Source organism: Argopecten irradians, chromosome 3 (genome assembly GCF_041381155.1).
Source record: "Argopecten irradians isolate NY chromosome 3, Ai_NY, whole genome shotgun sequence".
Lineage (NCBI taxonomy): Eukaryota > Metazoa > Mollusca > Bivalvia > Pectinida > Pectinidae > Argopecten > Argopecten irradians.
The window spans coordinates 35,534,266-35,548,462 of record NC_091136.1 but is presented as its reverse complement, the minus strand read 5'-3'; the positions used below and the strand labels follow the sequence as shown (position 1 = coordinate 35,548,462).

Here is a 14,197-nt window from a genome sequence, read left to right as displayed (position 1 = left end):
ACGTTATCCTCTCGTATTATGATATACAGTGTATTGTAATCGATTACAGAGATGTCATAATAAGCCAAATTAGGACTGGTTTATGACGGCCCGTCACCCACGCGAACGTCGTTATTATTCTGTTTTCTCTTCCCAGCCTCTGATGTAGTGTAACGGAGTTGTGATTTATATTGTCACGATTTAACTCATCATCCATTACCCTGATTTTATGGAGTCTGTTCTACACTACGACAATCCCAAAGTGTTTAATACGTCTGTTCAATACAACCGGGTAATGACTGTACAGTCATGCTACTGGTCGCTCGATTGTCTCCTCAGCCCTGAATACAAACACCACCGGACATGTCTTCGGTCAGTGACACTTTCTATATAATTTGATGAGGTTATGTAAACAAAGTAATCTACCTCTAATAAGCTGATACCATAAACAGATTGTTTTTAGGTTAATTATGGATTAGAAGCTTTTATGGTATTTAATTCCTAACTGCTTAATATAACCAAATAGACTGCTCCTGGATAACAAATTTATAGTTGTCTGACTTGTTTCATAGTAAAACGGCAAATAATTTTTCCATAGATATCGTGGAATGGCATTCAAAATTAATTGCTATTATTCTTACACAACGTTTCATAAGTAACCCTTTAACAAACCCAATGCTTTAGTGCCACTTTGGTCGAGTGGTTAAGATGTCTTGACATATTACCACAAGCCCTCCACCTCCGAGTTCGAATCCCATTTGCCAGGTAGTGACCGCTGGTCAGTGGTTTTACCCTGGCTGTTAATAGGACGTTAAACTAATAAAACCCAATCCAATTCTATGATCTAGCGAATCGTTATAAATTTATGAATACAACTGCTGATAGTATTAGAAAAGTAATATGTCAATCCTCCGCATCTTCTATTTTATCTTGCATTCTACTTGGTATAATTAAATATAAAATATCAAAATCATTTTATACCATTATATCTATTTTCTTTCTTTCAGCTATCCCAATTTAAATAAATTCTGTTACTTTCGTTAGATATCCGGATATTGTTGTTGAATCTGGATGACCAAAACTACTAAAAAGTTATGTGTAATGTATTTTTGTATATTGTTTGTTGTCAGTTACCGAAACGCGTTTTACATATAACTGGAATAATGCTTCATTTGGGAAGACAATGTGACACCTTAGCTACGAGATGGAAATTATTTGACCTATGTAGGGAAACGTAAAACCTCGTTAATACGTCACAATGCCCGCATTTATAAGTACCATTTGTATGTGTATTATAGATAAAAAAATTAATATATGTGTGGGCAATGGTAAACATAGTTAAATATAATCGAAAAGAAACCGTTCATATAATCTTGAGCACTTTTCGCACTCATTCACCTCTGTGTTAGAAACGTCAAAATCTCTGTTCTCTGTTTTGGTCTCAGGACCATGTTGATTCATATCAAGTAACTGTTGTTTTTATCGATTTTTTGGTCAAGAAATCCCTTGCTCATCATTAACAGCAAACGCATTACATTGAAGTTGTATAAAAAATCTCTTTCTGACTTAACGTAGTGCATTTCTCATTTAGAGTTTTGAAATGAAAGTCTACAGGTTGAACGACCGAGATAGTGAAAGTTACAAAGTTAAGCAGAAAAAAAGGAAAGTGCATGGCGAAATTAAAAAAACGGTATCTTTATTTCTGTTTATAGGTTTAGTTTAATAGTTTTAACAGTGCTCTTGACCTGGGTATTTCGATTTTAAACCTACTTCAACGCGATGTAGAGAGACACTTTTGCAAGTTAGCAATTCAAGTGCAAAAACGTTCTTATATAAACATGTATGTTGCATATCAATAGACGAATCGATTTCTTACTGGCGACAATTTTGCTCTTATAACATCTAGCACGAATTTATGATTAAAGTGCAAAACATTTATAATAAATATATTTCCAATTTATACGCATGGAAACGATTACATCTATACAGAGATTACACGTTTCGGATAATTTGCTTGCGGGAAAAATATGTCGATAACATTTCATTTCAAACTTGACAGAAACAAATATAAATAATACCGTTTCATGTTCCCAATGCTAGGATAATACATCAATTGTATGAAAAAATGAACCAAATGTAAAGTACATCTATTTGACAAGTATGCAATTTTCCATTGATAAGTAACCAGCGACTTTTAATGTGGACGAAGAGACGTTGTTCTGGTTGATGATTTCTCTCTTCAAGTCCCAATAACCGGATCTGTCTGGAAAAAAATCATGCAGAGATAGGACTAAATCGAAGTCAAGATGGACAGTAACGATCGGAAAATCTGGATAAAAATCAAAATAAATATTGAACATGGTTAAGTCGATCCCACTTTTCAAACAAACCGAAGAAGTTAGCTAACTTTGTAACGTCGTAATAGGGGGGAAACCGTAAACTCTCGCAGTTCGCAGACGATACATCATTCATTTTAGATGGATCTCAGAAATCATTTCATGAAGCTCTGTGCACACTAGACCGTTTTGGACAGATATCAGGCTTAAAAATAAACCATGAAAAACAAATGTTATTTGGATTGAAAGTAAAAAGTTCAGTAGAGATGTCTATTATCACAGATGGAAGCTAACATGGGGAAAGACAAAATTTACTCTTTTGCCGCTTGAATTTTCAATAAATCTGGATGAAATGGTTTATATAAATTACAATAAAGCAATAAATACAATAAATAAATATATAGCTAAAAGGATTCTTTCACCAGTAGGAAGAATTGTTGTACTAAAATCCATATTGATTCCAAAATTAAACCATCTTTTTTATCCCTTCCAAATCCTAATGACGAAAAGATTGACATGTTGAATAAAACTTTTTTTTAACTTTGTATGGCAATCGCCTATTGATAAAATGAAACGTGATACACTTGTAAAAAACTATGAAGAAGGGGGTTTAAATTGATTGACCTCAGTAAATTTATGAAAAGTCTAAAATTAACCTGGATGCGAAGATTGATATTGGCTGAGGAAAAAGAATGAATCTCTATATTTGAAACAGATTGTTTTAGCCCTTCAAATCTTATAGATATGGGAACAGATTATAAAAACAAACAAAGATTTTGGAAAAATCAAGTTGCATTGGTCAGATATTAATTTGAACTTAATAACAAATTATAAAGAATTATTGAAATCTCCTATTTGGCACAACCCAGCTCTAAAAATAGGCCATGTATCCTTCTTCCAGAAAGAATGGTATCAGAAGGGAGTGAAATATGTATCTGATTTTTTAGATACAGACCAAATTTTTTTTTTAATTTTAAAGAAAAATTCAATGTAAAATCTTCAAATTTCTTGTTTTACAGAGGGATATGTTAATCAATTAAAAGTGCCTTGAGATTAACAAAGATTTTGGAAAAATCAAGTTGCATTATCAATAGACCTTTTATTCCACACCATATACACATTCTTATAAAAAACAAGAAGGGATGTAAGGATTTATATATAAATCTGACAAAATCAACACGAAATATAAACACTGCAGAATTGAAATTGCTTTTAAATCCCAACTTTCAAATAGAAAACTGGAAACAAATATACACAAATAGCTTCAAAATAACACAAGACACTCAAATACAATGGTTCTAATATAGGCTGTAACACAGAATTCTTCCCCTAAATTTGTACTTAAAAAGCATTGGAGTAAAGAATTGCAACAAATGTAATTTATGTAAAATAGAAACTGAAAGCATCGTACATTTATTTTGGGAATGTGATGAAACTAAAATTCTTTGGCAACACCTAATTAGATGGATCAAAAATACAATCGATAAAAATGTAGAACTAGATCTTATGTCAATCCTATTCGGGAAAAACAACTGTTATCAAACTTACTTCCCTCTGAATTTGTTAATGCTTCCTACAAAATACCTAATCTATGTTTCTTCCAGAAAAGGTAATAAGCTTACTTTCAATGATATTAAAAATATTTGATGTATCGATTTAATATTGAAAAAACAATTGCACGTATCGATTTAATATTGAAAAAACAATTGCACGTAAAAATATTAATATGGATCATTTCAACCAAATTATGGGAAGGCTGGCAAACCATCTTCAGTTCATGATTTCTCTATCTATTTACATGTGCGTAGTATTGAATTTACATATTGGTTGCTATATTTTTTTTAGTTTATTAGATATTTCTAGCTTTGAAAATCAATATGCTGTCTACATATACTTATACCTATAGGCTCCTATGTATTATTGTGTATAATGTATGCCTTTTTTCTGGGGTTTTTTCTGTCATTATAGCTGCTGAGTAAAGTGAATCTGGGTTACCTCCCCTTACCAATATTATTATTACTAATAGTTGTTCATAAATCAATCAAAATACACATACAAATATTTTTTTCCTAAAAGATTAATAGTCGACAAAACTAATTTATCCAATAGAGTAATTTGCAAATTCATCTTACTCAGCATGCTATTTTATGTTTCTTATGTGTTTTTTTCCTTCTGATAGAAATGTAATGTATATGTCATGTCAAGTTTATGTTGATGTCCCATTTATTTGTAAATGTGTTATATGCAAAAAATGGAAAAAAAATATAAAAAAAAACTTTATAATGTTGTTGCCGAGAACACCATGTGTCTACTGTAACTATGTAACGTCTTTACGAACTCTTCCGAGAACGGGTCATGAACTTTCCCACTTCCGTTCGTCAACGATCGTAAACAGTTTAAAGACATTAAGTTTATCACAAGAAGTTTATCGACTTTCAACATCTGCTGTACTAAATAAATCATTATCAATATTATTTAATATAGCTTGATTTTAACTACAAATACGAATCAATCATGCTGCTAGATGCGTAAAGTGTTACATAAATATAACTTTATCCATACGTTTTTGTCCTACTAATTTTCATATAGACACGGAATTTATAAAGGAAATGGAAATTAAACCGTGTCTGTTACAATTATACTAAATATAATGATTTTAGTAAAGGTTTAGGCATTTTTTTTAAAATTTTTTTACAAAGGGGTCAATTTAGGCATTTTATATAGAGAAGTATATTAATATGTCTTGTATCAAAAATTTATAAAAACAAAATGAAATCATGCAAATCTTTCACCGCACAGGAACCAAATCAGAATAACACTATCGAAAGTTTGTTTTGAAAATTAATGTGTATTCCTCATTTCAATAAACAAATCATGTGTATGGCTTAACCTGTCCTACAAAATACACAAAGATCGCTGACCTCAAACCTGACGTCAGATTCATGATTAGTTTAAATATTTACCATCACTCCCTAATTCACCAATTTATCAATTACCAGCATATTTCTGTTTGACGTGAACGATGATCTATATCATCTCGATTGTTTAGCCTTGCAGATTTCTCGCCAACGCTTGTTCTATTTGTTTGTTAAGTCGTTATCCTTCGCAAACAGATCAAAAGTGTAAACCTTCCTGGTTAAAATCCGGAAGCTCCGCCGTAAAGGATACAGCGCATTTTTTTCTAATAACATTCACTTTATCCGTCCTTCATATTGAGTTAATGTGTTTCCATACATATATCAGACACACAACCTTCATAAGGCATCACATGTCTTGCACGATGTACAGACTTGCTATCACAGGTTTTACCTACGTGTATTACAATGCAAACCCAAATCCCTACATCGCAATAATACCTACATGCATGTGCCAACACCTGGTAGGCATATGTCTGTATGTATGTACTTGTATGAATGGATTGGGAAAAGTACAGAGCAATTGTCTACCACTCAGCGTCGCTATTGCTTTATTATTGTATGGCGATGCTTGTGTTGATGAATCATGTTAGTTGTTCATTTACACAGACAGACGTTATACACTTGAAGGTATAAAACCTATTAGGAAAAGACAACCACCTAATACACAACAGTGTAAGAACAATTAACTATTGTTGGCTTTAGTATTAAGACAAGTGTGTTTCATCAAACAGAATCTTCAATAGCTGCACGATACACAGATTAGTGGGGTCAATCGGCATCAGAAATGATCTTTATCTTTATCACCGCTCAGGAATTTCCATGGATCTCGGTGAAGATTTCCATGCTCATTTGTATATATCAAACTTTTACCAATATATATGTTTTTTTACTTCATAATAGTAAATTTTGTCTACCACACATCGACGTTGGCTGCATGTTAACAAAACATGGGGGATGGGGCTCTAGTTGCATTATATTAATATTGGAGTTGAAACAACCGGTTGGCAAAGACATCGAACCAAGTTTTTTGTTTAATCTAACAAGCATTTAGATATCCTATTTTTATGAATATTGCTTATATGTCATATAATGCTAGGTTTAGTTCGAAATCTAATTTACTAAATTATGTAAAAAAATATGAAGTAGTGACTACAAGTACAACTCCAGCTTCATAAAATGTGTATATCATAACCATCTGTACATAACGACAGGACTTAAAAGACACACTTATCAAACAAGTCCATTATATAGGGACCCACCCCGATTAACGATAAGAGAAAGCAGGATGAAGATTCCTTTTGATTTCCCGAATGACAATGACATCCCATAGCTTACGCTTTCACATAAACGAATCATTACAGAAGATAGAAAGTCCGACAGTTATAGAAAGTCCTTTGTTATAGACTGATGATGGTTACAAATACGACAGGATCAATTGATGAAGAGCTATCAGACTAAATCCCAGATCGGTACTCATTGTAAGGTAATCGACACACAACAAATAAACTGCTCCATCCAACCTGTCCATCCCCAGCAGCAGCAGCCCACGGTTTACACAGGTAAACAAACCTTAATAGTCCAGTCGTAGTCGAAGCCTTTGTTAATAAAACGATCCATTGCGTGATAAACATTCATTGATCGAACATATCTGTTATAGTAAAAAAGAGCAGTTTATTTTTCCTGTCAACAATATTGAATTGTCTGTCATACACAGAAGTACATACTGGAACTTCATTATTATTACTTTAGTGCTTGAAGATATATTACGGACTATTACAAACCAACGGGATCCTTTTCCAGGAATATAAACGTAATGAGATCATTTGTATAGCAAATATGCTCACTTTCATACTCATGTTTGTCTAATACTCATTTCACAATTCTTCGTGTTACGGTTTTCCCCAGGTTACCAGTGGATCTGTGGGTGTAGTCGTGTCAATCGCCCTTCTAAGTAAACATATTTCATATTTAACAAAGAATCCCGATGACACGCTCGCTTCAGGTAGAAATATGTTTGCTCGTAATTTCATGGGGTTATCTCCGTTCATTGGAAATATTGCCATTAGTTAAAGAAAAACAAAATAGCAGTCTGATGTAACTAAAGAAGATAAATATCTATCGTGGTAACAGAGTTGTCGTATCACCACTCTCGAAGTGAATATTATACATTTCTTGACATGAATGGCTCATGTTTTTATTTTAAGTTTATAAAGCATTGCGCGTCTTTTGTGAGCCATTTGCGTTGCTGACAAGTCCTGAAAAGATGAAGAGAAACACTTTCATCTATCCATTTAGTTGCCCGTTCTATAATAGTTCTCAGTTCTGTAATAGTTCTTAGTTCTGTAATGGTTCTCAGTTATACACTGGTTCTCAGTTCTATAATGGTTCTCAGTTGTACATTGGTTCTCAGTTCTATAATGGTTCTCAGTTTTACATTGGTTCTCTATAATGTTCTAGGTACATTGGTTCTATACATTGGTTCTCACATTGTTCTCAGTTCTATAGGTTCTAGTTGTACATGTTCTCATTGTACATTGGTTCTCAGGTTACATTGGTTCTCAGTTTATAATGGTTCTCAGTTTTACATTGTTCTCATTCTATAATGGTTCTCAGTTGTACATTGTTGTCATTGGTTCTCAGTTGTACATTGGTTCTCAGTTCTTAGGTTCTAGGTGTACATTGGATCTCATTCTATAATGGTTCTCAGTGTACATTGGTTCTCAGTTCTATAATGGTTCTCAGTTCTCATTAATGGTTCTCAGTTGTACATTGGCTCTCTTTCTATACTTTTCTCAATAGTTCAAGTTTATAATTGGTTCCAGTTCGATAATGGTTCTCAGTTATGTATTGGCTCTCAGTTCTATAATGGTTCTCAGTTCTGTATTGGCTCTCAGTTCTGTATTGGCTCTCAGTTCTATATATTGGTTCTCAGTTTTATAATTGTTCTCAGTTCTATAATGGTTCTCAGTTGCACATTGGTTCCCACTTGTACATTGGCTCTCAATTCTATAATGGTTCTCATGTGTACATTGGTTCTCAGTTCTATAATTGTTCTCAGTTTTATAATTGTTCTCAGTTCTATAATGGTTTCTTGTACATTGGTTTCAGTTATATAATTGTTCTCAATTCTATAATGGTTCTAAGTTGTACATTGGTTCCCACTTGTACATTGGCTCTCATTCTATAATGGTTCTCAGTTGTACATTGGTTTCCATTATATAATTGTTCTCTTCAGTTCTATATGGTTCTCAGTTCGTTGGTTCCTTTGTACATTGGCTCTCAATCTATAATGGTTCTCTCAGTTCTATAATTGTTCTCAGTTCTATAATGGTTCTCAGTTTACATGGTTTCTCTCAATTCTATAATGGTTCTCAGTTGTACATTGGATCTCAGTTCTATAATGGTTCTCAGTTGTATATTGGTTCTCAGTTTTATAATTGTTCTCAGTTCTATAATGGTTCTCAGTTGCACATTGGTTCCATTGTACATTGCTCTCAGTTCTATATGGTTCTCATGTGTACATTGTTCTTCTATATTGTTCTCAGTTTATAATTGTTCTCAGTTCAGTTCTTATTGGTTCTCTCAGTTCTCAGTTTATATTGGTTCTCAGTTCTGTATTGGCTCTCAGTTCTGTATTGGCTCTCAGTTCTGTATTGGCTCTCAGTTCTGTATTGGCTCTCAGTTCTATATTGGCTCTCAGTTCTGTATTGGCTCTCAGTTCTGTATTGGCTCTCAGTTCTGTATTGGCTCTCAGTTCTATATTGGCTCTCAGTTCTGTATTGGCTCTCAGTTCTGTATTGGCTCTCAGTTCTGTATTGGCTCTCAGTTCTGTATTGGCTCTCAGTTCTGTATTGGCTCTCAGTTCTGTATTGGCTCTCAGTTCTGTATTGGCTCTCAGTTCTGTATTGGCTCTCAGTTCTGTATTGGCTCTCAGTTCTGCATTGGCTCTCAGTTCTGCATTGGCTCTCAGTTCTGTATTGGTTCTCAGTTCTATATTGGCTCTCAGTTCTGTATTGGGCGCCAATTAATAAGAAATTAAATATCCCAATGATCGTTTGATCTTATTGAATACTGTGGTCTTGTGATTTGAAAAACCGTTATGGAACTGTCCGAGAAGCAGTATTAAACCTGACATTTTATCTAAATCTTATTACACATGTGACGCATTACGCTCAATTTGGAATCTGATCGATTCGAATCTTCTTTAAATGAGCTTCGTTCTTCATACAAGAGTATGCTGGTATATATGGAATGTCATGCTTTGTCCTCTGGGAATCATACTAATTTCATTAGATATACTGAGCGAAATACACAACCGCCAACTCACCGAAACTGTTACTTCTGAGTTTATACACGTAAGTATATTTGTTACGATGCGGTGCCTACAATCCGTTCTAACCTCGTCTATATCAAGATGTTTGCTGATGAACTTTGCCGCATCATGGTGTATTATGATAGAATTCCTTTCTACCAGCTCTTCGAATAAAAACATCTCGCTTCAATATAAAGCTTGTAGGAGTCGTAAGGACACTTTCATTGTGTTGCATTTATCAACGAAAGATTCGTAACCTTTATAGCTTTCACAGATTAAACGAACTGGAATATTTATTAACTCGATAAATATGTGGACCATAATTACACAGAAAGGTCGACTAGTGTACATATGTTCCCTCATCCCACTATATGTCCTAAAATATCTCCATGACATTCCATATATAGAGTCTAGATATTTGCCCCATTAAAAATCTACGTAAAACAAATATAGTATTAAAGCATCGAGACGAATAGATGAATGCTATCGTAGAAAACAATATGATTATTTACAATATTCGCAATGCATAAAACAAATCTGTAAGATTGAACAAATATAACAATAGAACGATGTGAAAGCAATAGAATGAAGATTAGAAATAAAAGATATTGTTTTATTTCAATCTAAATCGAGCTATTCTTAACACGGAAAGGTGTGGTTATATTAGGATATATAACTATTTGAGACTTCACACCAAAATCACATATAGTAATTCAAACGCTCCTTATATAGATATTTAACTGGTGGTTGCCATTTAGGTCTTTTAGATGACGCACTGATGCTATAACCACAATTTTATTATCCTGCGTTGTAGCTCTGTCGTAATAGTGAACTTTTTTTTAAATCTCTACTTTCTTTAACATTTAATTATATAAGGCATACGCCATGGCAAAAATATATCTTATCACTATATTATGATACCAGTCTATTACCACAGTTATACTTGGGAAAATGATTATGAAACATTAAATATTTCTCTTAACATCAATAGTAACTAAAGTCTGATGGTTTAATGCACATGTATTTTAGAGCTCATATGAAGAGTGCTAAACTTGATATTTTTCCGTTCAAAATGAAAACAATGGAAACGGCAAATGGATATAACAGTGAAATACACGGGTCTTTAAAAATAATATATGATATTTTATTATATTTTTTCCATTCAGATGTGATATATAGCACCACAAACACTTGCTACCTATTAAGTGAAGTTTCGTTTCATAATGAATTATTACCATTACTCATTAGCATCTCTGTTACCGTTCTTACGTAAAATTAAAGTCAGTTGCTTAAAACATCAGTATCACTCACAATCCAGATTTATAAAGATGCTAAAATAATAATGTCAATATCTTTATTCTGGCTGCTTGGAAGCTTATTTCAACTACAAACACCTATCTTTTTCTAACAATGGGTTATTATCAATAATATGTATTCCAGTTTGTAAACATTTTTAATTACGCACAATCTAATCTAAACATTATTTGTGGCAATCGCATATCATAATTAAAAAACAAATGTATACATAAAATCTACTATAAGTATAATTAAACAGTTCCCATAAGCTACACGCCTAATTCTTCCATGAGGCTTATATGTTTGATTATGAGTGATAAAGGTATCAGAAATTCTACAACTGCCACCTGACATTGCTTAGTCATGGTCTTTGTACATATCAAAAGAGCGAAAAAAATGCATTTAAAAAGCAACAACGTCTATCCCATAATCTCATTGTACCTTTGTATATTACCAAAAATATCAATATGATAATAGCGATGTAATGGCTACCCACGAACACACGAACTCACAGTATCCAAGGAAGATATAGCGTAACTCCCATTTACTAAAATAGTGATCATTTAGTGTATAATTTTCAAGATTGAATTCCCAACCTCCCAGACGTTATTACAAGAACAAATGTATAGTCTTTGAAATTAACGTACCTTGTGGAGAAAACAAGAATCAAGCATTTGTCCTAAACGATTTTGCAAAAAATGTTATTTCGTGATCAGCGCATTCAATTTTTAAGATGTGTTGTAATCTACTTTACTCCCGCGAGATACAAATGTTCGAATGCCAATTCAAATAATTTGCGAATAATATATAAAAAGACTATAAGAATGCACGATTATCAGCCAGAGCCATTGGTCGCAAACTTATGTATTGGAGAGTTACAAGGCCAAGAGTAAATATAAGAGCATAATGAACACATAAACTTGTCTGTCATTACTTCTGATCTTTTGTATTACATTATCTGTTATTGTTTTGATTAGCCATTGTGTACACATTGTTAGCTATACATCAGAAACATGTGCTTGACCTAATTACCATGCCGTGACATAACAAGCATGTTCTGAGCATGTCAATGTTGATAAAGGGGAATCATTGTCTATACATTCAGGTCAGTACCACATACAGTTCGGTCATAAAGCCAACTTATTCATACGCCGTCAAGGTCACAGCAGGCACCGAGCGACCGAACGGTCCTTGACCTTGTAACTTAACCCATCGGAAAGTTTTGAACCCCGATTTCTCTTGCCAGAAGTCTGCATGCACTCGTGCATGCATGCCGGTCTTCACAATCGCCATTCCTTTGCAATAAAGTCAGGTGAAACCAGTTTATACAATACACAACATAAAACGGGTGCCAGATGTGTTGATTTTCGGATGCAGGAGTTTTTGATCATAAGTTGAACATACTAAATCTTCATCGAATCGACTAATCATAATTCAAAAAGTGTTATTTTGTATTAAAAACGCTTCATATTTGAAATCATTCAATTTCATTAAACAATTTAGAATCCCAAAAAGAAAAAAAATGTGTGGATTAATTTTGAATTTGTAGATATCTCATAAAGCGCAATGCCCTTTTTTTATTTACTATTACTTTCTTATGCCTAAAATAAAAATCTAAAAACAGTTCATACAATTTGAATACTTTGTTTTATCCTCTTCTAATTGAATTTATTTAAAAATGTGAGCATAGCATTGTGATATGTAAACCTAAGGATATGATTAAGTATCAAGTCTAGTAGCAGGAAAGATAATGTTAAGAATTCGTTTAAAGTTATATGTGTCGTAACTGGGCGAAAACATTTTTCTGTTAATTTTTCTTCATTATTCTGATGAAATAAGCCTTGAAAATCATTCAAATGGCTTCAGATGCCTTATAACAATAGTTACAAACCAGAAATTATGTACTGTAAAATTGTTGTTTTTATGCCTTATGTTTGTTTAAATGGAAACTTTTCTGCAGAAATCACTTTACAATTACTAATAACACTGTAAAAATGTGACATGAAATTGTAGACCAATCATTTGGCTTCATGGTCTGACCATAAGTACTCATTTTGCTTCACTATAGATGAACATATAATGATTTCTGGCATTACTACTAAAATTATTTTCTGCTCTTATTTGTGATTGTAAAATTAAAACCAATGCATTGAAAGTACTGTAATTTTCAAAATGCTAGTAACTTTTGGTGATAAATAACATATTAAAAGCTTATCTTGTTTCGTGGGTATGAAATATACGGCACATATAACTTTAAAAAAATTACAAATAATGATGTTAACTTTTCGATTACCCATATCGACAATTGTGTGGTAGACAATAGATCCGTAAGACCAAGTACCATGACGTATGTACAGATAAGCCTGAAACCATCCACAACATGATAATCCTATTAGCGAAATATAAACCAAACAACAGGCTACATCAGAGCGTCATGGAGATCTACAACAACACTGACAGTGACTGAGAGATGTTCTTACTAGGCAGTACATGTCAGTGGAAGGTATAATGTACCGCTTATTGCTACATGTTTATGCTTACTTGGAATAGACGGGGGTCTTCTTAACTTCTTAATTAAAATCAAAACAACCTTTTGATCACTATCCTGAGCCTAAAGAATCCCTCTCTGGAATATAAAGCTTTGCATCACTTCAACCAGGTGTTATCCCTATGATTCATGTAAGAGAAACCTGATTAACTCTTTTATGGAAATTTTTGAAATTTTATTAGTCATTATTTGAACTAAAATGAAAAACAATAGATAATGGCCAATCACATCACACACCCGGTGTGTGAGTCAGGTTATGTTCCGGTCTGGTATGCATGCTCTTCTGCTTTTTATGTCCACGGCACGGTATTATGTCATGCAGACTAGAGCATCAAATTGTCAAAATACATTTACTTGTAAGTACAAAACGTAGTAAGTAAATAAAAAAAGGCAAATGATCAATGGCCGTTTCATTTTAAATGCATTTCTGTTTTCTATACAGAATTGTATGTTTGTAAAAGAAATATATAATAATAAATAATAAATATGCTTTATCTAAAATAATTTTCATACATGGTTTATTGTTTAAATATAGTTTGGACATTTTGATCTATTTTCTTGTATGGCATTTGTCTACCATACTGAACTGTAAGGTTTATCGTTATGAGAAAGGCAAGTCACATTTTTTTTAATACTTATTTTTATTTCTACCTATCTGTTACGTAATTTGTACTTGTTCAAGATACTTGTGTTTGTTCATGTACTTGGTTGATGACAGCAATAGTGTGCGGTTTATGCGTACTACTACAATCTGTCCACTCCTGTTTTAACTTAGAAGTTACCCAATTACTTGATGTTTGTCTTTTTT

At 33.0% G+C, this 14,197-nt stretch overlaps 1 protein-coding gene across 1 annotated transcript; it reads right to left on the bottom strand.

Moving 5' to 3' along the window:
* Positions 1-8,822: 8,822 nt before the first annotated feature.
* On the bottom strand, positions 8,823-12,134 carry LOC138319648 (neurofilament heavy polypeptide-like). Its single transcript, XM_069262797.1, has 2 exons — positions 12,038-12,134; positions 8,823-9,241 (listed from the first exon to the last, which is right to left on the bottom strand). Exons 1-2 carry the CDS (start codon positions 12,132-12,134, stop codon positions 8,823-8,825), a joined length of 516 nt encoding a protein of 171 aa, XP_069118898.1.
* Between the last annotated feature and the right edge of the window lie 2,063 nt (positions 12,135-14,197).